Source organism: Leopardus geoffroyi, chromosome E1, assembly GCF_018350155.1.
Source record: "Leopardus geoffroyi isolate Oge1 chromosome E1, O.geoffroyi_Oge1_pat1.0, whole genome shotgun sequence".
Lineage (NCBI taxonomy): Eukaryota > Metazoa > Chordata > Mammalia > Carnivora > Felidae > Leopardus > Leopardus geoffroyi.
In genome coordinates this window covers 59,960,089-59,983,953 of record NC_059330.1, presented here as the reverse complement: position 1 = coordinate 59,983,953, position 23,865 = coordinate 59,960,089, and the positions used below count along the sequence as shown (strand labels likewise).

The 23,865-nt window shown below is 58.1% G+C and overlaps 1 protein-coding gene and 1 long non-coding RNA gene across 6 annotated transcripts in view; one reads left to right on the top strand and one right to left on the bottom strand.

The window, feature by feature from the left end:
* Positions 1-3,755: 3,755 nt before the first annotated feature.
* Positions 3,756-6,660, bottom strand: LOC123604125. Its single transcript, XR_006715231.1, has 2 exons — positions 6,514-6,660; positions 3,756-4,659 (listed from the first exon to the last, which is right to left on the bottom strand). It is a non-coding gene; the product is annotated as an uncharacterized LOC123604125 (long non-coding RNA).
* A 170-nt stretch (positions 6,661-6,830) lies between these two features.
* Positions 6,831-23,865, top strand: part of SLC38A10 (solute carrier family 38 member 10) — a 46,265-nt gene continuing 29,230 nt past the window's right edge. For 4 of the 5 annotated variants that reach the window (XM_045489842.1, XM_045489844.1, XM_045489843.1 and 1 more), the window contains exons 1-8: positions 6,831-7,242; positions 12,581-12,698; positions 17,329-17,374; positions 18,134-18,227; positions 18,433-18,576; positions 19,730-19,854; positions 22,629-22,731; positions 23,653-23,835. In XM_045489842.1, the coding sequence (XP_045345798.1) occupies positions 7,144-7,242; positions 12,581-12,698; positions 17,329-17,374; positions 18,134-18,227; positions 18,433-18,576; positions 19,730-19,854; positions 22,629-22,731; positions 23,653-23,835 (912 nt within the window). In that variant the 5' untranslated portion in view covers positions 6,831-7,143. The remainder of the gene's footprint in view (positions 7,243-12,580; positions 12,699-17,328; positions 17,375-18,133; positions 18,228-18,432; positions 18,577-19,729; positions 19,855-22,628; positions 22,732-23,652; positions 23,836-23,865) is intronic. The other variant, XM_045489845.1, reaches the window with a different exon arrangement.

The window sequence follows — 23,865 nt, the reverse complement described above, 5'->3', positions numbered from 1 at the left end:
GAGGTCTCTGGAGGCAGAGTGATCAGCGTCCAGACCCCAGGGCAGACCTTGTTGCTGTGCCCCCGGCTCTCCCAGGCCTGCCAAGCACAGGGGTCCAGAGCAGCCCCCGGGAGCCCAGCCTGCTCAGCAGGGCCTGAGCCTCGGCCCGTAGCCCCCCTCCCTGTATCTGAGCCACCAGGGGGTGACCACAGTCTAAGGTCTGGGAAAAACCCTTGGGTAGTGGCTTCTGGATCTGGGCCCAAGGACGGGTCCCCAAAGCTGGGCCCTCCTAGCCCACCCAGCCCCCTGCACCCAACCCCATCTTGGCCCCAGGTAGCTCCAAGCTGGGGATCCTGACAGAGGAGGAGGGCATGTGTCCACGCTAGGGCCAGCCTGGGTCTCCCCTCCCCTCCCAAGGGGGCCAGTGAAACAGTCGGAGGAGAGTATGTGGACAAACATCCAGGGCTGGTGGAAGGGACCAGATTCGATTGGCTTCTCCAACCTCATCGAGGCCTGACTGCCCCCAGCCCTGCCCCCACCCAAGAAGCCAAGGCCAAGTGCGTGTGTTGGGGGGTTGCATCCTGAGACTCCCTGCGCAGCTGGGCATTTCATGTGGTCGCTACCCCCGTGACGTGGCCCTCGGCGTGTCTGGCTGTGGTAGGGGGTTGGTGGGTTCCAGTAGCAACCCATCGAGGGGATGCTAAATGAGATCTATTCCTGTGTTCCGGACCTGTTGTCAGGTTTATGGCTGTGGGGTTGTATAAACAGCGGGAGGCAGGGACAGAGCCATCAGGCCCTGGGCTTCCCCCCCCAGACACGTCCCTGGATTTGGGGTAGCCTCGAGGCCCTGCTCTGATGCAGGTGGTCTGACCGGGGGAGCACCAACCAGAAAGGGGGATGGAAACTCATTTCTGGACAGTGCGGTCACTGGGCTGGAGTGAGCATGTAACCCCTGCCTGCCAGGCCCCATGCAAGGTTCCCCGACGCCCACATAACCCAGGCTCCTCCCCCCCCCCCCCCCCCCCCCCGCTGGGGTCCTTGACACTCATTACCGAAGGGCTATCTTGGCCTCCCATCATGCCTCCAGTTTGGAAGCTGGAGACCCAGATGAAAAAGCAGAGAATTGCCTAATAAAGATGCTCTCTGGGAGAGAAGGGGCCAGCCCTCCCTGGACGTGTACAGGTGGGGTCATTGGCTCCATTTTCCACTCACACACAGGACAGATCCTGCTCCCTGGCCCGGGCTCTGCCTGCCACCGGCTCCCCTAGAGCCCTTCTCAGAAGTGGCTGCGGTTCCCATGTGGACTGAGCCCAGGCTGGGACCCCGCATTTCTTCGGTGATGGTCGAGGTGGGGGGATCTGGAGGGGAATGGGGTGAGACAGATTCACCCCTGGCAAAGCAGCAGCCCCTGCCTAGCAGGGGAGAAGAAGGATCCTCACCTCACCACGGACAGGGTGAGCACCCCCTCTCCCCACCCATGTGTGGTCTCTTCCTTCCCTAGATGGCGCCCACAGCTGTCATCTCTAGCAAACTTACGGAAACTTGCTGCCCTTAGAGCTGCCACTTCAGCGGTGGGTGCCCCAGAGCAGGCTCAGAGAGGTTCATGAATGTGCCTGAGGTCACACAGCCTTTGTGTTGGAGAAGCCACAGAGGTCTCCCACGGGACATCGGCACCCTGTCTGTTCTGGTGATTGATCTCACGTGTGGGAGGTGAGTGTGGAGGGGGCACAGGGTCAAAAATGGCCACTGACTTTCACTTCAGTCCTGAAAACTTCAGGTGGGGCAGGATGAGCTGGGTGTCTGTGCCAGCAGGGATTGGATGGTGGGGAGGCCACCCAGCACTGACGTGGATGGGGAGGGGATCCAGGTGGGGGCAGGGGATTGGAGCCCAAAGGATGTGGGCGGGCGTAAGCCAGGGAGTTGCTAATGCCGAAGGGGGACTTCTCGAATGAACACCATGGCCCTGGACCTCCACGGGCGTTTGGAGGTCCTGCCACGAACTCGTGGCTTTTAACACGCGCAGATGGGCTTACGCGGAAGTCCGGCCGTGAGTGTGTGGTGCATGCACCCCGACCTCCTAGCTCTGTCACTGAGTGGCCCGGGAGCAGGGACATCCCACGGCTGAGCGCACACCCGGGGCCCAGATCTTTGCTTCTATTACCATTCTCCATTGGAAAGATTCGGGGATCCTTGGAGAAATGACTCATTGCAGGAGAAGTACGAGATGAGCCGGGGACATCTTACTGAGCAAGAAAGCAAAAGTCCTCAGATCACGACGAGGACACACCGAGGGACAGTGCAAATCTGGGATAAACCAGAACACGGGGAAGAAAACCAGTGATAGTCACGGATTACAACCCGCTGAATAAAATAGGAAACCACGATGGGGCGCCTGGGTGGCGCAGTCGGTTAAGCGTCCGACTTCAGCCAGGTCACGATCTCGCGGTCCGTGAGTTCGAGCCCCGCGTCGGGCTCTGGGCTGATGGCTCAGAGCCTGGAGCCTGTTTCCGATTCTGTGTCTCCCTCTCTCTCTGCCCCTCCCCCGTTCATGCTCTGTCTCTCTCTGTCCCAAAAATAAATAAACGTTGAAAAAAAAAAATTAAAAAAAAAAAAAATAGGAAACCACGAGTCTGCACGGATATCGATCAGTTGATAAATTGGAAGTTTGATAGGGACCGGGATATTTAGTTTCGAATTCCCTGCCCCCAAAACACTCATTAATTACAAACAAGAAAGAGGTAACTTTACGGTGGAGAAGCCTACCTCATCAGGCCATCAAAGAGAACATCGTCCGTGATTGGACACAGCAAAGTCTGGCGGCACCCGCTAGAATTTAGTGAAAACAGGTCATCACTTCTAAGATATTCCTGCCAAAGAAACGTAACTTAAATCTCGGAATGAGTGTAGGAGGCACAAAGGCCTCCCCAAAGATGTGCACCCCTTAACCCCTGGAACCTGTGAATGTTTCCTCATCTGGCCCAGGGGACTTGGTAGAAAGGGACTAGGGTAACAGGCCTTGAGATGGGAAAATTATCCGGGGTTATCTGATGAGCTCAATCTAATCACGTGACTCCTTACAACTGGAAAACTTTTCCTGGCTGGGTCAGAGAAATGCACATTGAGGGGAAGTTGACCCCTCCCTCCGTTGAAGCTCTGAGAGTGGAGGAAGGGGACCATGAGGTGGCCTCCAGAACCTGGGGACGGCCCTCCGTTTACAGCTGGCAAGAAAACAGGGCTATTGGGCCTACCACTCTAAGGAAGTGAATTCTGTGGGCGTTCAGGAGCGGGAAACTGATTTTCCCCTAGGGCTTCCGGAAAGGGGGTGGCCTGCCCAGGCCCTGACTTCAGTTGCTGAGACCCATACTGGACTTCTGACCTATAGAACCGTAAGATAAGGGATTTGTGTTGGGTAAACTGATAGGTTTACAGTGATTTGCTACAACAGCAATGGAGAACTAATACAATGAGGAGACATCAGACAGGCCCAGTATGAGGGACATAGGGTTAGCTATCAAGCACATAGAAAGAACTTCTCAAAATTCATAAGCTAATTAGAAGAATGGGTCAAAAGGACCAGGCATTCCACAGAAGAAATACGAATGGACAAAAAAAAGTACGAGTAGGTGGTTGACCTACAAGTAAGGAGAACAAATTAAAACCACAGGAAGATTTCATTTGAGTCACCAGATTGACCACATTGATGATACCAAGTGATGGTGACAATTCAGAGCAGGGGAGCGCAACGTACGGCCCTCAGGCCAAATTGGGCCAGCCAATATTTTTGTAAATAAAGCTTTATTGGAACACAGACACACTCCTCTGTTTACGTATTGTCTAGCGCTGCTTTTGAGCTACGACAGCAGAACTGAATGGTTGGGATAGAGTCCACATGGCTTGCAAAGCAGAACACATCATTTGCTATCTGACTCTTTGCAGGAAAGTTTTCCAGCCTCCGACGTAAACTCGCAAGAACTCTTATAAGTACTTTGAAGTACAGTATACGCAGTTCGGCCACATCTAGGAACATCGAAGGCTCGCATGCTCTTGAATCTACAATTCCCCTCGTAGGTACCTGCTCTAGAGAAACTCCAACAGAGGAAAGAGACAATACCGTCACTGTATCACTGTTTATAATGGCAAATAACTGGAAACAAGTCAGGTGCCCTCAGCAGGAGCATAAACACATGTGTTCTGGGCTATCTGAACAGTAGACTTCCAGACAGCAGCAAGAATGAATGATTCAGAGCAGCAGTATGATGGTGAACCTTGCCACCGGTTGAGTCAAAAGGGAAGTTACAGAAGAATACACACACGTGAGTCCACGAGTAGAAACATCAAAAAGGCCCCAATGCTCTACCCCCATACGCCGCTGAATTAGTTAGGCTACAACTTGGGCTTCATGCAACGGAGTCCCAAGTAGCAATGGCTTAAACGGGAGGTTTGTCTCCACTCCGTGGAGCAGTGTGGAGGAGGCAGTCAGGGGCTGGGATGATGGCTCTGCCATCTCATGTTGTCCAGGGATCCAGGCTCCTTGCAGCCGGCTGTTCCACTCCTGCCACGGTCCGCATGGCCCGAGCCGGCTTCCGCCCATGACCTCTATGTTACAAGCAGTAGGATGAAGCACCACCAGACACGAGGGAGGCTGGGAAGTGCGTTCTTTATCCTAGGCAGCCGTATGTGCTGGCGAAATTTGGGAGACAGAAAAAATGAATATTAAGAGACAAATAGTAAACTTCCCAGTAATCGTTTAGGGATATATCCATATGTGGTAAACCTTTAAAGGAAAGTAATGAGCGGGTGCCTGGGTGGCTCAGTAGGGTAAGCATCTAACTCTTTTTTTATTTTATTTAATTTTTTTTTTTTAATTTTTTTTTTTCAACGTTTATTTATTTTTGGGACAGAGAGAGACAGAGCATGAATGGGGGAGGGGCAGAGAGAGAGGGAGACACAGAATCGGAAACAGGCTCCAGGCTCTGAGCCATCAGCCCAGAGCCCGACGCGGGGCTCGAACTCACGGACCGTGAGATCGTGACCTGGCTGAAGTCGGACGCTTAACCGACTGCGCCACCCAGGCGCCCCAGCATCTAACTCTTGATCTCAGCCCAGATCTTTTTTTTTTTTAATGTTTATTTTTGACAGAGAGAGAGACAGAGCACAAGCAGGGGAGGGGCAGAGAGAGAGAGAGAGAGAGGGAGACACAAAATCTGAAGCAGGCTGCAGGCTCTGAGCTGTCAGCACAGAGCCCGATGTGGGGCTCGAACCCAGGAACCGTGAGATCATGGCCTGAGCCAAAGTCAGACGCTTAACCAACTGAGCCACCCAGGCGCCCCTCAGCTCAGATCTTGATCTCAAGGTGGTGAGTTCAAATCCTGTGTCGGGCTCTGCGCCTGGCATGAAGCCCATTGAAAAAAAGGAAAAGTAATGAAATAATAAAATCTGGATAGTGATGATCCCGAAAAGCTGTGTCCACATCTGGGAAGTAGACAGGAAGGTAGACATGTGGAGGGGCCAAAGGGAGTCTCTAGGTCAGTATTCTGTCTTAAAGCCGAACGGTGGGGTCATGAGTATTTATTATGCTCTGTGAAAACACACATTTGAGTTTCATATCCTATCTTGCATGCTAACATCTCACAAAAATTACGTAAGTAATAAAAAGGTTATAGAATGTATGTATGATTTCTATAAAGGAAAATAAATGGCATTTCCTGTTTTGGCTTTGAATTTAAGTACTCTTTACCTGGTATTCCCTCTTCTTCCTCTCGTGTCTGGGGTGGGGTGGGGCGGGGGGAGAGCCTTATCTAGTGGCTGCCCTGCGTGCAGCTGAAGAATCAGCTTCTGCTCTAGGACAAAAGGTCCTTGGTGTGTCCACAAACGCGGTTGCCTTATATCCTCTCCCAGCAGCTGGTAACTCTTCCTGTGCACAGTTCCACCTTGCTTGGATTTACTTGCTTCCTCTTGAGAAGGTCCTTCCCAGCCCTCCTGTCTCTATGCATCCAGTCAGCAGACACATAGTGAGCATCGCCAGGTGCCAGGAATTCACAGATGTCTCAGGGCCTCTCTCCATTCTCTCCCTTAGTCTTCCATTCCTGTTTGTCCCTCAAGGCCAGGCCTAGAAGCTACCTCCTTCTTGAAGCCCGCCTAGATTTCAGGGGTCCTATTGGTCTCTACCTCTCTTGTCCTCTCACAGTATTTCCTCTGCTCCTTTTACAATGTTAGCTTCTCTCTTTGCACTGATCCGCGTGTAGTGCTAAAGGGCGCCAGCCCAGGAAGCAGATCCCCACGCCCTTTCCTACCAGCTGTGCGCCCACCAAACCTCTCTGTGCCTCCGCGTGTCACTCGTAAAACGGAGGTGCTAGCTCCTCCACACTGGTTCGGTGTTCAGCTCCAACACTTAAGCCCCGGTCCCCGCGGCCAGGGTACCCAGCACACGCCCCGAAATCGGTCCCAAAGTGTAATCGCTGAAACTGAACCCCCCAAGCCCCGCTCTTCCCCGAAAGGCGCCGCGCTGCCCTTTCTCTCTTGACCGCCACTGACCTTGTCCTCCAGCCCCTGCAAGGCGAGGCTCAAGAAACCGAATCCGCGGGAAAAGAGGCCCGAAGCTCCGGACGGATGCGGACCCTCACCCCGAACACGGCAGGCCCCGCCTGCAACCCGCAGACCGCAGGTCCCAGGCCCCGCCCCGGAAGCCCGCACCTGCTTCTCATTGGCTCACGATCCGCCGAGGCCCGCCCCACCAGGCCACGTCGATTCTTCCTTCACGCCAGCCCCACAAGACACCGCCTGCCCTTCCAGGCCCGCCTTTCATTGGTGCTCGCCCCTCAGAGCCCGCCTCCTGACGCCAGTTCCGGGCAGAGGAGGCTGCGGAAGGCGGAAGTATTCTCGCAGAGGCGGCCGTGAAGTCGGGCTGAGGTGTCCCTGGCTGGTCCCTGGCTACTCTTCCGCGTGTGGGCGCGGGGACCCGGAGGCGGCCAGCGAGAGCTAGTGGGGGAGGGGGGCGATGCCATGAGGCAGTCGGAAAGCCTGGCGAGGTCTGGAGGTTGACTGTCCCTGCCGCCTTCCCGTGAGGCCGCCGCCTCCAGGCAGCCGCCCGTTCCCCTCAGGGTCTCGCATCCTGCGGTCGTCCAGCGCCTGGGACCGGGGCTCCCGGGCCCTAGACACCGCGCTATGACGGCGGCCGCCGCCTCCAACTGGGGGCTGATCACCAACATAGTGAACAGCATAGTAGGGGTCAGTGTGCTCACCATGCCTTTCTGCTTCAAACAGGTGAGTCCAGCGGGACAGGGGTCGCCCCCTCGCCGCCGCGGGCTCACCCGGCCCAGGGTCCGCTGTTGGCGGGGCGCGGGGAGCCAGGGCCGGGTGGAAGTGCGGGAGAAGCCCCAGAGGATTCCCTCCGTAAAAGGCGCGCGGTAGCGGAGTTTCGGCCTCGGCCGGAGAGTTCCCGGTTAACCACTTGAGACCCCAGAGCAGAGCGTGGCAAAGCGGAGTGATGTTTCCCAGGTGGGGAGTGGCCACAGGATTCGGTGTTATTCCTCTTTAGGATTATAACTTTTTTTTTTTTTTACGGATTTTATTTGTAATCTCTGCACCCAAGAGATTGGGTGCTGGGGCTCGAACTCAGGACCCTGAGATCAACTGAGCCAGGCAGGCGCCCCCTCTTTATTATTATTTTTAAAAACTCTGACCCGACTGTATTTGTAATGGGGGCGTGTGTGTGTGTTGGGGGGGGGGGGACAAGTCAAGTCCTTCCGTCCTGGAACTAGATTGGGGTGTTGGTTCCAAGGTCGTTACAGAATTTGCTAGATTGTGGGTGTCACCATATGTAAATCTTACCTCGGTTGAAAAAAATAGGAAATCTATTTAAAAATAGGTGTCGGGCGTTAACGACCTTGATGGAAAAAAGTCACCATTTTTGAGATGTGGATTCATTTGGCTTCTGTTTAAATAACGCACAGAAAATAGGTGTTTGGGACTTTAGAAGAGGAACGTTGGTGAAATTGTCAATTGGGCAACTTCTTCCCTAAAAATGAACTTCTCAGCTTCAGTGCCCGGTGGATGGAGTTGGGGCTCTCCCTGCCCACTGGAGAGAGCTGCTTTGGGGGGGGGGTGGGGAAGAGGAGGGGGAGGGCAGGTGGCCCGCAAGGCCACACATACCAGTCTTGCGTGATGAAACCAAATAGGTAGAAAAATGAAAATAAAATGACGTTTTGGAACTGAAAGTGGGCATCAGTAGTTTGGTTTTGGAGTAACAGACACTTTGCATTTTTCATATTGAGCATCTTTTGGATAAAAATAGCACATTTATGTTTTTAATCTGGAGGTTCTTTTTTTTTTTTTTTTAAATTTTAAAAGAGTGTTTATTTGTTTTTGAGAGACAGAGACACAACACAAGCAGGGGAGGGGCAGAGAGAGAGGGAGACACAGAATCGGAAGCAGGCTCCAGGCTCCCAGCCGTCAGCACAGAGCCCGACGCGGGGCTCGAACCCACCAACCGTGAGATCACGGCCTGAGCTGAAGTCAGATGCTTAACCGACTGAGCCCTCCAGGTGCCCCTAAAAATTTTTTAAGTAGGCTCCACCCCCAACATGGGGCTTGAACTCATGACCTTGACATTAAGAGTCACATGTTCCACTGACTGGAGCCAGCCAGGCACCCCTCAATCTGCATTTAATTTTTTTTTAATGTTTATTTATTTATCTTGAGAGAGAGAGAGAGAACGAGTGAGGGAGGGGCAGAGGGAGAGGGAGGGAGAGGATCCCAAGCAGGCTCTGCACTGTCCCTGTGGAGCCTGATGCGGGGCTCGAACCCACGGACCGCGAGATCATGACCTGAGCCACCCAGGTGTCCCTTTATCCATTTATTTTTATTTTTATTAAAAAAAATTTTTTTTTTAACCTTTATATTTTTGAGACAGAGAGAGACAGAGCATGAACGGGGGAGGGTCAGAGAGAGGGAGACACAGAATCCAAAGCAGGCTCCAGGCTCCGAGCTGTCAGCACAGAGCCCGACGCAGGGCTCGAACTCACGGACCGCGAGATACGACCTGAGCTGAAGTCGGACGCTTAACCGACTGAGCCACCCGGGCGCCCCAATCTATCTATCTATCTATCTATCTATCTATTTATTTATTTAAAAAAAAATTTTTTTTTCAACGTTTATTTATTTTTGGGACAGAGAGAGACAGAGCATGACCGGGGGAGGGGCAGAGAGAGAGGGAGACACAGAATCGGAAACAGGCTCCAGGCTCTGAGCCATCAGCCCAGAGCCTGACGCGGGGCTCGAACTCACGGACCGCGAGATCGTGACCTGGCTGAAGTCGGACGCTTAACCGACTGCGCCACCCAGGCGCCCCCCAATCTATTTATTTATTTATTTATTAAAAAAAAATTTTTTTTTTCAACGTTTATTTATTTTTGGGACAGAGAGAGACAGAGCATGAACGGGGGAGGGGCAGAGAGAGAGGGAGACACAGAATCGGAAACAGGCTCCAGGCTCTGAGCCATCAGCCCAGAGCCTGACGCGGGGCTCGAACTCACGGACCGCGAGATCGTGACCTGGCTGAAGTCGGACGCTTAACCGACTGCGCCACCCAGGCGCCCCATCAATCTATTTATTTTTAAAGTCAACTCTAGCCCCAACCCGGGGCTCGTGCTCACGACTCCAAGATCAAGAGTGCACATTCTACCAACTGAGCCAGCCAGCCAGGTGCCCCTGGAGACTCTCGGTCCCCCACCCAGGGCCTACCAGCCTGCATTCCTTTAGAGCTCCCATGTGGGTTACTGATCTGGTGACAGACACGTGGGCGGGAGGACAGGGGCCCTGCCTGCCGAGGTGACAGGCCACGCCGCACCTGCTGCTCCAGAGCCCACGGCGCCCATCTGTGCAGATCCCAGCGTGCACTGTGACTTGCCTGGCGTGGCCCGGCCTCCCGGGACACGTGTGGTTGCGTGCCTGCAAGTCCCGGCCGCCATCCTTGAAATCGGTCGGTGAGGTGCCACCGTGGCAGGGCTCTGGCGGGGCACGCGTTTGGACCCGGGTGACTCAGCCGTCCCCGAGTCTGCCGTGGGGTGGGCACGAGGCCCTGCCAGAGCATTTAAACGTGGGCCAGACTCACTGGCCCAGGAGGAGCTCACAGCTGAGTGGCGGAGGCCCACGTGCACGCACAGAACCGCAAGTGGTTCCCCCGTCCTGAGGGCCTGGCGGGGTCGCGACAGCCGCTCTCGTCTGGCCATGGCATCCCCTCCGTGGGCGGCCCTCGGCTGGAGCGCAGCAGGAGGCCAGCGGGCACTTTGGGGATGTGTGTGCTTAGTGTCCGACAGCCATGCCATTTAAAAAAAGTTGGTCTGGGGCTTTTTTTGTTTGTCTGGTTGTAGTAACTCGGGTCCTTTAAGCAAAAACGGACATTTTGCCGAAGCAAGACATACGTACAAAGAAACACCCTCTTAGGTGTCCTCGTGCCGGGTTGTGAGAAAGTGAGCGCACACAGGTAACTAGCTCCCGAGTCAAGGAACACAGCCTTGCCAGCACTGTCCCCTCCACCGGCGGCCCACCCTCTCACCTCTAGGGCCGTCCGTGGGTGGTGCCTCTGTGTGGACGTTATGGACACAGAATCATCCTGCTATGTGCATTTTAAATTAAAAAAAAATTTTTTTTAATTGATTTTTTGAGAGAGACAGAGCACGAGCAGGGCAGGGGCCGAGAGAGAGGGAGACGCAGAATCCGGAGCAGGCTCCAGGCTCCGAGCTGTCGGCACAGAGCCCGACGCGGGGCTCGAACCCACGAACCGTGAGCTCATGACCTGAGCCGAAGTCGGACGCTCGACTGGCTGAGCCCCCCAGGCGCCCCTGCTATGCGCGTTTTCATGTCTACCTACCTACCTGTGCATTTTAATGTCTGTTATACAGATAGGCTACGATTCATTCCCTTCCCTGCATCTGGAGCTCTGTGGGCACCTGTGCGCGGGCTTTGCCGGCACGTGTGCATTTCCCTGGGGTGTTTATCTTCGAGTAGAATCACCAGATCGTAGCATATGTTGTATGTTCGTCTCTGGTCGACACCAGTAGGACACGTGTTTCTTCAGCTTTTATTCTTTTGTTTTATTTATTTATTTTTTCTCCTGCAAACATGGGTAAGGCGCTTAGATTACACAGAGGAAAAAAGGGAGTGAGAAGGAAACGACATCTAAGTGAGTCACCCAGAAATTCTTACAAAAGTCCGAGGCTGGGTGTAGCCCCCAGGAACCGAGTCACCGTTGACGTTAGGAACTAATAGAAAATTTTACAAAAGTCTGCTCGTTGCAGCATTCAGGCACTTGTACGAAAGAAAGGAGGGCTCTCTCTACAGGGCTCCTGACTTGTAACGGGGACCCCTGGTTCCTCACCGGACACGGGGGACCCGGGAGTCAGAGAGGAAAGACAACTGGATGAAACAAAAATACAGCCACGGAGGTTCTCTACTGGTCTGCTCTGTAGGGGCACCAACCTCCGGGTTGTTTCCCCTGCTCTCCACTCAACCTCAAAACCCAGTCCCAAGACCCTGTGTTTATTTCAGTTGCTTAAAATTTTTTTTATTAGCACGAGCGGGGGAGAGGGACAGAGAGGGGGGAGAGAGAGAGAGAGAGAGAGAATCTTGAGCAAGCCCCACACCTAGTGTGGAACCGGACTTGGGGCTCAATCTCATGACCCTGGGATCATGACCTGAGCCCAAATCAAGAGTTGGATGCCCACTGACTGAGCCACCCAGGCGTTTTGACCTTGTGTTTATTTCTAAAAATGCTCTAGCCCTTTAGACGCTCCCCAAGGTTTCCTAGTCCCTGCCCTGAAGCTGTTTCTTCAGCTTTCTTTTTAAAAATTTTTTTTTTCAACGTTTATTTATTTTTTTGGGACAGAGAGAGACAGAGCATGAACGGGGGAGGGGCAGAGAGAGAGGGAGACACAGAATCGGAAACAGGCTCCAGGCTCTGAGCCATCAGCCCAGAGCCCGACGCGGGGCTCGAACTCCCGGACCGCGAGATCGTGACCTGGCTGAAGTCGGACGCTTAACCGACTGCGCCACCCAGGCGCCCCTGTTTCTTCAGCTTTCGATTACGGATACATCTTCCGTACACGCAGGTTTTGGAGTGAACGTGTATGTGTGCATTTCTCCCGGGAAAATAGCGGGGGGTGTGATCGCTGGGTCAGATGGTGTCTCTGGAACTCGTAAGAAAGGTGTCAATGTCATTTTTAATCTCTTCCTTCCGGAATGTGGTCACCACTCATAGCTGCTGATGTAAGTGGCTGGAAGGTGGCGAACTGCGGGGTGCACGCGGAGAACTGGGGGCGCCGCTCGTTGGCGGCACCTGGCTGTTCATTAAGACTCGGAGAGGCCACCGAGGAAATGGTGTCCGTGGCACTCTTTCGGGGCCACAACGCATGTGGCCGCCACACGTGGGGAATCGGTCCCTGTCAGCGCTAGGAATTGCCACCCGTGGGCAGAGAAGCGAGGCAGAGCCGGGGTCTTGGGTCAGCAAGAGCGGAGGGAGGCGGGGAGGGCTCTCGGGAGCCACGTGCGTGAGGCCACAGTACCGGCTGGCTTTATTTTGTCTCTTTTTCTCCCAACCCTCCAGTGTGGCATTGTCCTGGGGGCCCTGCTCTTGGTTTTCTGCTGTTGGATGACACACCAGTCCTGCATGTTCCTGGTGAAGTCCGCCAGCCTGAGCAAGCGGAGAACGTACGCCGGCCTGGGTGAGAGCGCTGGCCCCTGGCGCGGTGGCCCCAGCCCGAAGCCCCTTCTTAGGCAGGCAGCACGCGCTCTGCGCCGGGCCCTTTCTCCCTCCTTCGTTTGCTTTTCGTCCACTTTATGCTTCCGGACTTCCTTGAACGGCATTTCTTTTCCTCATCGTAAAGTGTAACTCGGTTGTCAAAAACCGTTAACGGAAACACATGCGTTACCATCGAGGGGACCCTTGTTCCGCCGTCCCCGACTTGTGCAAATACCCGCGGGGAGTCTCCCTTCCGAACTCCGGCGGGACCCACGGTCCTCAGGCCCGGGGTCTGCTGTGCTTCCGCGCCGTGGATGCCATGGGGGAGACGGTCATGGGCTTGGGCCCGTGGCGGGCCCGTCACCTGTCTCCCTAGCGGTGCTGTTTCCCCGATGCTCATGGTTGTAATTTTGTGTCCTTTAATTCTGTCTTCCTTGGATTTCGGGCGAGGGCGAGGGCGAGGAGGCTGCGCTTTCTGCTTCCTTTCGGTTTGGACCGTTTCCTAGGCCACCTGGGTCCGAGGGCAGGCCCCTTACTTTCCCAGCGTCCTCGGGCTGGTGTGGATTCCGCACCGCGGATGTCTGGTGTGGGGGATCTCAGAGCTGGGCAGAGTCCCTGGGCTCCGGACCAGAGCCCCTCCCCGGCCAACCCCACCTCCCGCCAGCGTGTGGCCGGGGTGCCGGGCCGAGAGGAGGCGGCGAGAGGAAGTGGCGTGCAGATTCCAGAGGGCCAAACGAAATAAAAGCGTCTGCAGGGTCCGCGCGTGGGCTTTTGGCGGCTCCACCTCGGGTTTCCTTCCAGTTCGTCGGCTTTGCGTCGGCGCCAAGCTGCCAGCATCCGCTCTGACCTCAGAGCCGAAGGGGCGCCTCCTTCTCCCCTCCCCGAAGAGAGCCGTGCTCTCAGGCCGTCGTCGTCGTCGTCGTCGTCAGAGCCACCTGAGAAAGTGATAGTGACAGGTGAACGGACCACGCTGGGATGAATCATGCTCCGGGGCACCCCTTCCCCCGCCTGCAGGGCCCTGGCCTCGGGGTCCCCTCTCTCCTCTCTGAGGGTCTGCATACGGCGGGAAGACGGCCCACGAGGTGCTTGGTTGTGCCCTGAAAGAGGACGTGTGACCCTAGGCCCGGGAAGGCCGCGGGTTTGACAGCGGTCCGTCTGATTATTCTTAGAAAGTCCCCGAGAAGGCAAACCGACGTGGTGGCACATGAGAGGCCAAAAGGGAATCGGACAGTGGGCGCCCGTCTATGCGGCTGCCTGGGCTCCCCCTCTACGTGCTTGGGGTGACTGCAGCTCCACTGCTAGAAGCAGAAGAGGCCCCAAACCACCACTGGGCTTCGGTTGTGGGTGGTGTCTTTCGTTCAGCAAAGTGGCTCGGTTGGGTGAGCTCCCGCCTGCGGCCTCGGCCGCCTGGTGTCCAGCCTCGGGCCTGGCCCCGTCTCCCAGAAACAGAGACCCCGCCACTCAGAGAGGAGTCCTTGACAGGAGAAGAGTGTCTTTCGGACCCACACCTGGGCAGAGACCTACTGAAGGGTCTTTCTCTCCATCTTCTGCCTCCGGGAAGAGACCGTGAGAGCTTGTGCCACGGCTGGAGAGGGTGGCCCTCGAGGAGGCACCCCGCATCCCGGTGCCACGGGGTCAGGACGGACCGTCTGTGTCAGCAGACCTCCTGGCCCCGGTGTGCATCGTCCGCTGGGTCCATGGGCGTCGGGCAGCCGTGGGGGACAGGGACGTGGACAGATGGCCTTCGGCCAGACCTGGAGACCGTGCAGGGCTGGGGCGGGGGCAAAGCTCAAACAAATAGGCCGTTTGAGGCACTAACGCTCCACGGCTGTTGGGGGGGGGGGGGGGGGGCGCGTACGGGCCGTTTTCACGGGTATGTCTGCCTCGCCCAGACGTGAGTCTACGATGGTTTTGCAGTGTGGTGATCCCCCGCGGTGGTCACGTGCTGCCCCCTCCCTGTGACCCGTGTGCAGGTGGCTGCTGGACAGGGAGCTCGGCTGGTTGGGAAATAGAGCACCGGGCGGCTTTTGCTGTTGTTACTTCTGTGTGTTTGTGGCGTTGGCTGCTCACGGGCCGTGTTGGCGAATCTCATCCACCTCTTACCTCCTGCTTCCTCGCCCTGTGTAGCCTGCTTCGCGTAGACTTTTCTAAACCTTGCCTTCAGAAGACAGACCTGCGGGCCAGTCCGCCTCCTCCAGTGGCCTCAGCCCGCGTGAGGCCACCCTGAGCCCGCACCCCGACCCGTGGAGTGTGGCCGGTGCTTCCGAGCTCTCAGTTGTGAGCACCAGATGCTTTGGTGCTGTGTCTGTGGTCTCGTCATCCGACCTCCCGGGGGCCTGGTCAGCCTGCTGCCCGCTCCGGGGCCTGGGGTGGGGCCTGCAGGGGGCCTGTCCGGCCAGTTTTCTCCCTGCCTGTCTTCAGATGTGTGACCCACACGTGTGGGTACGTGGCTTGGGCACGAGGGCTATAAAGCCAAGCCTCCTGATGCCCAGGGGTCTCTACAGCCTCATTTATGCAACAAATGTTTTATTGTCCTCTGTGCAGGTGGCACTGGGGAATCAAATGCAGTCCGAGGCCCGGCTCTGGGGATGGCCGGGTTGCGGTCGCCGTCCTGTCTTGAACGGCACAGTTTAGTGTGCACACCGCCTCCTCTGCCCTGCTGATGCTGGGCGGTGGTCCGGAGGAGGCTTTGGACAGCTGGCGGAGAGAGCGGGAGTGCGGCCCGGCTCCCGCACTGAGCCCGGTGGTCTGAGAGCTCTGTGTCTATGGCAGCCTCAGGGCCTTGGGCCGAGCAGTGGCCCCCAGGAGGAGCGCCACCCTGTCTCCCAGGGAAGGACCGGGAGAGCCTCCTGGCACCAGTCCTCGCTCCGCACGAGTGCACTGGTTAGGCTGGTACGGGGCCACGCCTACTGCTTGTCCCCATGAGGCCCGGCCTGTTAGCTGCAGAGTGCCCATCACCGGCGGGCGGAGAGGGGGGGAACGGCCTGGCTTAGCTCTGGTCCACACCCAGACCAGATGGGGCTTGCTTAGAAACCCTGTTGCGGACGCCTGCCAGCCCAATGGGGCCGGTCTGGCACTGTGGTTCCACCCTTGAGGGGCAGTCCTGGGCCCCCTCTGCCCTTCCAAGCACCGTGCCAGGCGGAAGGCTGGGGCTTGGGGGCTGCTGGGCATTTCTGTTTGAGACTCCGGGTTGGAGGTTGCTGAGAGATCTGCACTTGAAGTAGGGGCGGGGTAGGTAAAGAAAGGAGTGAGTGGGGAGGCCGGGAACTGGGATGGCCCGGTCAGGATGTCGTTCTGAGTGTCTGGGTGAAGAGGGTCACCTCCCACCGTGCTCCTCTGCTTCCTAGAGTACCTTCCATTTTCTTGCTGTCCAGGATGCGGGCGCGTCCTGGAATTCTTTCTGGCAGCTGCTCTGAGCGTTTGGAGTATGCTGTAGACATTCCACCTCCTTGTGCAGAAGGAGAAGGACTGGGAGGGCCAGGAACGGGGCCACCTCTGCGGGGCACTGAGTTCCGGGTCACGTCCAGGGCTGTGCTGCCTGCCGACCGTCCTTGGGGGCCTTGGAGCACCTCCCTTTGGTGACAGCAGACCTTCAGCTACTGGCTGCCGTCTGGAGTCCTTCGTCTGTGAAGGCCTCAACTTGGCCTTGAGTCTCCGGCGGGGAGTCAGACAAACCAGGGAGGCCCGCTCGTAGCCCGTGTCGCGTGTGCCAAGCTCCCTTGCTCTTGGCAGCCCTGTGCCTCTTCCGAAGTCATTTAAAAGTGACGAGTGTTGTTTGGACTCATTGACACCAACTGGCCTGCATGTTTCCTGCTCTCCGAGTCCCTCGGAGCAGGAAGCTGGGCTGTGCACTCACACCCCCCTTTCCGGTTGCCCCTGGGGGATGGGGACTTGCCTGGACGGCGGGGGATGCGGGGTTCCCGGACCGCTGTTCAGTCCTGGGAAGGGCCTTGTGGAGCCAGCTCTTAACCTCTCATCTGCTCAAAGCCATTCTGTTGCCAAGAAGGAAGGACAGGCAACTCCCCTCCACCGTGGGACACGCTGTTCACCATCCTGAAAAGGGGCAGCCCTGAGACCTCTTGTCCCCTCCCACCCAAAGTGCCCCACCAGAAAGGATTCTCAGAGTTTTCTTCTGAAATCACAGAGAGTGAACATAAGAGCCCTGAACCAGGTTCCTTTGGCGTGAGCCTGGAGAACCGGCGCTCTGGGGTGACGGGGAAGCGAGGTCGCCTGGCACTGTCCTCCCTGTCCCTGCCCTTCCCCCGCCCGTGTGCACCTGCAGCCTCGGGTCCAGGCCGGCCTCCTTCAGGGCTGCATGTGGGAGACTGCCACTTTGCAGGGACAGCTTTCCTTTCCTTTGTTTTGTTTTGTTTTGAATGAGAAAAGTCAACTGCCTGTGTCTTTCCTTTGCTTTGTTCTTTTTCCTGTGCTTTCCTTGATGGGAGACCGGAAGCAGCACGGAACCAAAATCCTAGCACGCTCTCCTCACACCCGTGAAACTCCAGACCGTGGGTCCTTGTCACATGGCCGTCCTCACCTCGTTTTTAGAGGCGTTTCTGGTGGCGCGCTTTTCGTGTTCTTGGCCGGGAGCTGACTCTCTGTTTCCGCCCTAGCGCTGCACGCCTACGGGAAAGCGGGGAAGATGCTGGTGGAGACCAGGTAGGTGGAGCGGCCTCGCCGACCTGACGCCCGCTGCCCTTCGTCGCCCGTGCTGAGAAGCCGGGGGACAGCTGCTGCGTGAGCCACGTGCCTCAGACGTGCATTGGTTTAGAAGGCTACCCTGTTCTGAGGTGTCGCTTACTAATGAGTTGAGAGTTCAAGTTAGTGTTCTCTTAAAATGGTTAGAGTCGAGGGTGAAAGTCTTATTTAAGCCTTAAGACCGGACAGCTCGGAACACAGAGCACAGCAGCGCTCGCTTAGCTGGGGCCCCTTCCTCGGTACCCCTCCCGAAGCCCATGCGCCCCCAGCCCCGCACGCTGTCGCCTCAAGGCGGCATCAGATTGGAAATGTCCTGTCTTTCTCCCTTTGGAGTGAAGTTTTGCGAGAAGAAAAAATTGCCGGGAAATTGCCCTTTTAGACTTCTAAATCAGGGAATCGTGAACACAGAAGAACAACTCTCTTTGAAAGCAGTCGATTGTTCTTTTAACTTGAGTAGCATCGCGGGGCGTTTTGGTAGCTCCGGAAAGTGTGTGCAGCCCCCCGTGGGGAGAGAAGTTTAGTTGCTCAGTGTTCGTCGTGTGTGATAGAGCGCACTACGCCCCCCAGCCCCGCAGACCGGTGAATGCTGGGCACCGCGTCTCCCATGGGGCCCGGCTCCGGGCGGTCGCCGGCCAGCCGTGATCGGCGGGGACTCCCGGGGCTCGACCCCTGGCCTCCTGCTAGGATGGTGCCCTCTCAACCCCACCGCGTTCTCCGCAGCATGATCGGGCTGATGCTGGGGACCTGCATGGCCTTCTACGTTGTGATTGGCGACTTGGGGTCCAACTTCTTTGCTCGGCTGTTCGGGTTTCAGGTAAGACACGCCCGGGCCCGGTACCCTGGAGGGTCCGTGGCCGCTCCTGTGGCGGTTCCGCGTGGCGCCCCCGTGGGGCCACTGATCAGCCCCGTGCGGACGGGAGGGCAGGTGGGATGGGCCAGGGTTGGTTCCAGGCTCGCAGGTTTGTAACGCTGGGGGTCCCCCGGGGCGAGGCCTTCCCGGCATGCTCGGCTCCCCCCAGGTGACCGGCACCTTCCGCGTGTTCCTGCTCTTTGCGGTGTCCCTGTGCATCGTGCTCCCACTCAGCCTGCAGAGGAACATGATGGCCTCCATCCAGTCCTTCAGCGCCATGGCCCTCATCTTCTACACCGTGTTCATGCTCGTGGTGAGTGGAGGCCGCCCGAGGCTCCGGGCTGGCCCCCCGCTGCCTTCTGGGGACGACGGGAACGTGGTTGGCAGCCGGGAGGTGTTAGGGTTATCCTCGTGAGCCCCGGTGGGGCACACGGGCCGCCTGGCCTCGGGGGCCGTTGACGGCGGGGGAGGGGAGTCTTCCGGGGGCGGGGGGGGCGCGGCCGACTCCCCAGGAGACAAAGTGTGGATGCTCCTCGTTTTACGGAAAGACGTTTTCTGTGTAGCTTGGGATCGGGAGTCTTGGCGCCAGTGTTTAGTCACGAGGGGGCAAGTTGTTTTCTCGATGAACGTGTACAGCCGGCCAGCTCTGGGGGGTCCGATGTGGAGCTCACGCCTAGAATGCTCCTTTCCTATGAGTGCCCGGAGGCCCCTGGGAGCCGAGCCCCAGACCTGCCCGTTCACAGCGAAGGTCAGAAGCGCCCACTCCTGAGTGAACGGGGTGGAAATACTGCAGCGGGTTTTCCTCGGGACTCCGAGCGCTGGGGGGGTGCGGCCAGCACCCCCAGTTGTGAGGGCCAGTGCGGTGATGGTCGCCCCTGCTCTCCAGACAGCCCTGTCCTCTATGGGTTTGTCTTTTATTCTTTTTTAAAATTTGTTTATTTGAGAGAGAGAACGAGCGGGGGAGGGACAGAGAGGGAAAAAGAAAGAATCTCGAGCAGGTTCTGTGCTGTCAGCACAGAGCCCAATATGGGGTTCAAACTCACGAACCCCTGAGACCACGACCTGAGCCGAAATCAAGAGTCAAACACTTGACTGACTGAGCCACCCAGGAGCCCCAGGTTTGTCTGGGTCGGGGGTGGCACTCGGCTGCCTCAGTTGGTGGAACGTGCGGCTCACGATCTCCGGGTTGTGAGTTCGAGCCCCGTGTTGGGTGTAGGACTTACTTTAAAAAAAAAAAGGAGGGACCTGCCCAGTTTGTGGGGACCATCTGGGCCTCGCCATGTCCTGCCTGTGCCGAGTCCCCAGTGCAGGCAGCCGCCCGGAGGCCCAGGAGGGTCCTGCAGCGAGAGCTCCTGGTGGCTGCGTGCGTCCAGCCCGTGGCACAGCGGAGGGCAGCGGACTGGGGGTCCCGGGGCCCGTCCCGGTCGTCCGTGTGCCCTGAGCCCTCCCTTCTTGTCCTCATGCAGATCGTGCTGTCCTCCCTCAAGCACGGCCTGTTCGGTGGGCAGTGGCTGCAGCGGGTCAGCTACGTGCGCTGGGAGGGCGTCTTCCGCTGTATCCCCATCTTCGGCATGTCCTTCGCCTGCCAGTCGTAAGTGCCGTCTGCTCCCAAGGGGCCCCAGGCGCCAGCGTGTTTCGTGGGGCGGGGGTCCGATGCAGGCAGTGGGCGTCGTCTGCTCTCTGTAATTGGTGACGCGGGCCACCAGCTTGTAATGCCTCGTTTCGCTGTGACTTGTCCCCCCTCCAAGTTGAGGGAGAGAGCTGTGTGTATTTTTATCGAGAGGGAACTCGACTTCATTCCTGAGACGTGCTGCTGGCAGTACTGGGGACAGTGCCCAGTTCGCCACCCCCCTCCCCGAAGAGTTGGCTGTGGGCAACACAGAACAGCCCAAAACCATCTGATTCACACAGTCCCAAGCATTTTGCCAAAACTGAGCTGTTCGTGTGAGAATATTTAAAAGGAAATTGCACAAACATTGACTTCCGACTGCCGCCGGGGCGCCTTCGGAGGGGTGTGCGCGTGCGCGAGCGTGCTTTCTCTCTGGCACGCGGGGCTCTGTGAATGCAGATCAGGCGATTTCCAGAATTCCAGCAGCATTACCGTCCTCCCCAGATGACAAGAGCCAGTGAATCATGCCCGGTCGGAACGGTAACCCGCTCAAAAGAGAGGCGTAAATCCGGCACGGACGGGAAAAGACCATCAGTGCACGGGTGGGGGGGCAGGGGCGGGGGGCTGGCGGAGCAGCCCCCCACCCCCGCCCCCCCGTAGCTCCGCTGGGCATGTATTGTGCCAATCGTAAACTAACGTGGCAGATAAATTTGCTCGTGCTGCTGTGTTTACACCCACATGCGGGATCCAAATCGTCACTTCCCGCTTGCTGTCTCTCTTGGCAGCTCGGTTTCCCACCAGAACGTGCTCCACTCTTGCTGTTTAATGTCCCCATTATAATCGGTGACAGAAGTTACGTTCTCCTACCGCGTACCTAGTTACCGGTTGTCCTTTTTGTCTGTGAGTTTGCTTTTTAAAAAATAAACCCGTGGTTGGGCTTTTTGGTGACGGCCACGTAGCAGCCAGCGCACATCCTTTGGGTTTGGTTCTTAGGTCAGATTATAGGTTCTCGAAGGGTTGTGGGCCCCCATCTCGTTCTGCTGCTTGCAGAGGGCGGCGGCCTGTAGATACGCCCACATTCTCCGCAGCGAGCGGCTGTTGGGGGGCGGGGGGGGGTCCATGGCGCTTTTAGAGCTCGGCGTGACCAATCTGCCGACGTCCCCATCCTTAATAACACGCGCATCTGCCAAGGGCAGAGATAGAGCTCTCCCCTCTCACTGCGTCTGTGCACCAGAGCGCGTGCAGGACGGGGGCCCCTGCCCGCCATTGCCAGGTGACCGCTAGGGGACCACCAGGCCCTTCCCGTGTGACTGGCCTCCTCATTGCAGGGACGGGCCAGGTCTCTGCTTGGTCCTTGCTGTCTGGCCCTTTCTGGTCTTACTTCATAGTGATGAGTACTTGGTGCAGTACCACTAGGCTCCGGGGCCCGAGAAGCAGCCCAGAGAACACTGAGCACAGACAGGCCCGGTGCCCGTGGAGGCCGCTTGGCGGGGCGGGCGGTCTTGGTGCTCTGTGGAGGGCCGAGGTGGGGCGCCGTGGGTGTCTGTGGCTCCCACTGCCAGGGGCTTCTGGGGCACGGGCGGGATCAGAGGGGGCCACCGCCTTGGCCTTCCCACACCTGCTCGTGCCCACGTGCCGGGCACAAGCCCCTCCGCACAGTCCCTGCAGCTCCTGGTGTGTGCCGGGGGCCGCGGAAGGGAGGTCCCTGTCCGGGGGTCTGACCCCGCTCCCCCGAGTCGGCATTTGCCCGTGTGGACCCCGCCCCGGCCCGGGAGCTGCTCGGTGCCGAGACGTTTGTGTGGTGGCCCCCGCGTGTCCTCTGCCATGTGGGTGGGCTGCACGGCACGTGCAGCCGGGCGGAGGGGAAGGCGGCTGTACAGCGTGCCCCTGCCCACCGTGGGTGCCCTGACGGGACAGTGCACTCCAGCCGGGCCTTCCCGCTGGTTTCCGCTGGCTTTTCGGTGACGTTTCCTCTCGCTTTCTTGAAGGTAGTTTGGGGGGTTGGCTCCACTGACCGTTCTGCTTGTCCATTCATTGACGACGATCTTCTGTGTCCCGACGCACCCCTGCCAGCTGGCATCCTGCATTCGTGACCGCTGGCCATGGCCCCCTTGCCCCCATCCTTAAGCCACGGTGCATGGGATGGAGGGTGGCTGCCTCTCCATCATTCACCCCCAGGACAGTTCCATCCCTGCCGCCTTGTCTGGACACCACCCCCCCCCCCCCCCCCCACCTCTCCCCACCTGCTTCCCTCAGTGACTCTCTGTTCGCACGGAGCCCGGACGAGTCCCCCTCACACCCAGCAGCTCTGCTCTCCTGGCCCTTGGACCGGCTCCTGTCACCGGCACTGAGGCGAGGGCAGGCGCCCCGGCCCCGCTTATGTTTGTTTAACTTTCTGTTCCTTTGACGGCAGTGCCCTGAACCGCTTCCTGCTTCCCCTGCGGGCGCGTGCTCTCCAGTGCAGCCCAGCACTCCACACAGGGGCCACACTCCTGCTCCAGCGGGACAGATGGCCTTTCGTCCTGTGGCACTTGTGAAATGTTTACAGAGAGCTCGTGGGGGGGGGGGGGGGGGCCGCTCCGGGTGCAAGTGGCTGCAGTCCGCCGTCCAAACCGTGGTCAGCCGTGGCCCCGACTTACTGTGGTGGTGGGTGTGGTTGGAAGGTGCCGGAGGCTCGACCGCGGACCTGGGAACTAGGGAGCCACGGGGCGTGTCTCTCTGGAATCTGCTCGTTGAAGTGGCTTGCGTTTATACAGCCAGGTTCTGCCCACCTATGACAGCCTGGACGAGCCGTCGGTGAAAACCATGAGCTCTATATTCGCCTCCTCCCTCAACGTGGTCACCACCTTCTACGTCACGGTAGGAGCCCTTTCGCGCCCTCTCCCGTCTCCCACGTCAGGAACAGACTTGGCTCTCGGCCCCTTCCCCCCCATCCCCCATCCCCCCATCCCCCCCACCCGCCACCAGGCTTGCCCTTTGTTCCTTTCCCACCCAGTGCCCAGTGGCCACGGGACAGACCCCCTCAGCTCGGCTCCATGGCCACCCGCAAGGCCGCTCTGCCCTCGGCGGCGCTGCCGTCGCTCCTGTTCCGGGGGGCGTTTGGGCACGGACTGTTCCCAGGTTGCACTGGCTGGGAGGCTCCTTCGACTTCTCCGAGACCTTTGCCAATCAGCTGTGGAAGGGGGCGTGTCTGTTAACAGAAACTAGAAAGCGTAAGATCGCGGAGGAAGAAAAGAACCTCCGATTCCAGCCCCCAGGTGCCGTTACAGTTGACATTTTGGTAGATTTTTTTCCAGACTTCTTAGTGTTCCCATTTGTTCTGGTTTTCGCATCGCACACAAAATCATCGCTGTGCCGAGATCCCAGCTTGTTTCCCCGAGCCTCGCGGCCTCTGCGTCGTGTCGGTTTCTGCAGATGGTCCACACAGATTGTCGTCCACGCGGTGTCCGTCCTCCGGCGAGCACGGTGTGCCCCACGGCTCCCGGGTTTGGGTTTTGCACCAGATGAAGACCGGCCGCCGTGCGGGGCCTGCGGGGCGTCCGGAGGCTTCCTTCCGCTGGGGCGGCTCCGCTTCCCCGGTGCCTGCTGTCCCCGCGGGAAGCTCCCGGAGCCTCGGCAGAATTGAGCCTTCTGGTCGCCGGGCGGGGGGGGGACGGTTTGCGAGCAGAGTCCGACGTGCGCCATGGGCTTGCCGGAGCTGCTTGTGCGGGGGCCTGTGGCCGCCTCCGGGGGTGGGGAGCACGGCCCCACCGCCCGCCCTCCGCTGCTGTCCTTCCACAGGTGGGCTTCTTCGGCTACGTGAGCTTCACCGAGGCCACTGCGGGCAACGTGCTGATGCACTTTCCCTCCAACCTGGTGACGGAGATGATGCGCGTGGGCTTCATGATGTCGGTGGCCGTGGGCTTCCCCATGATGATCCTGCCGTGCCGACAGGCCTTGAACACACTGCTCTTCGAGCAGCAGGTAAGGCCCTTCGGACCGCACTTGGCCAGG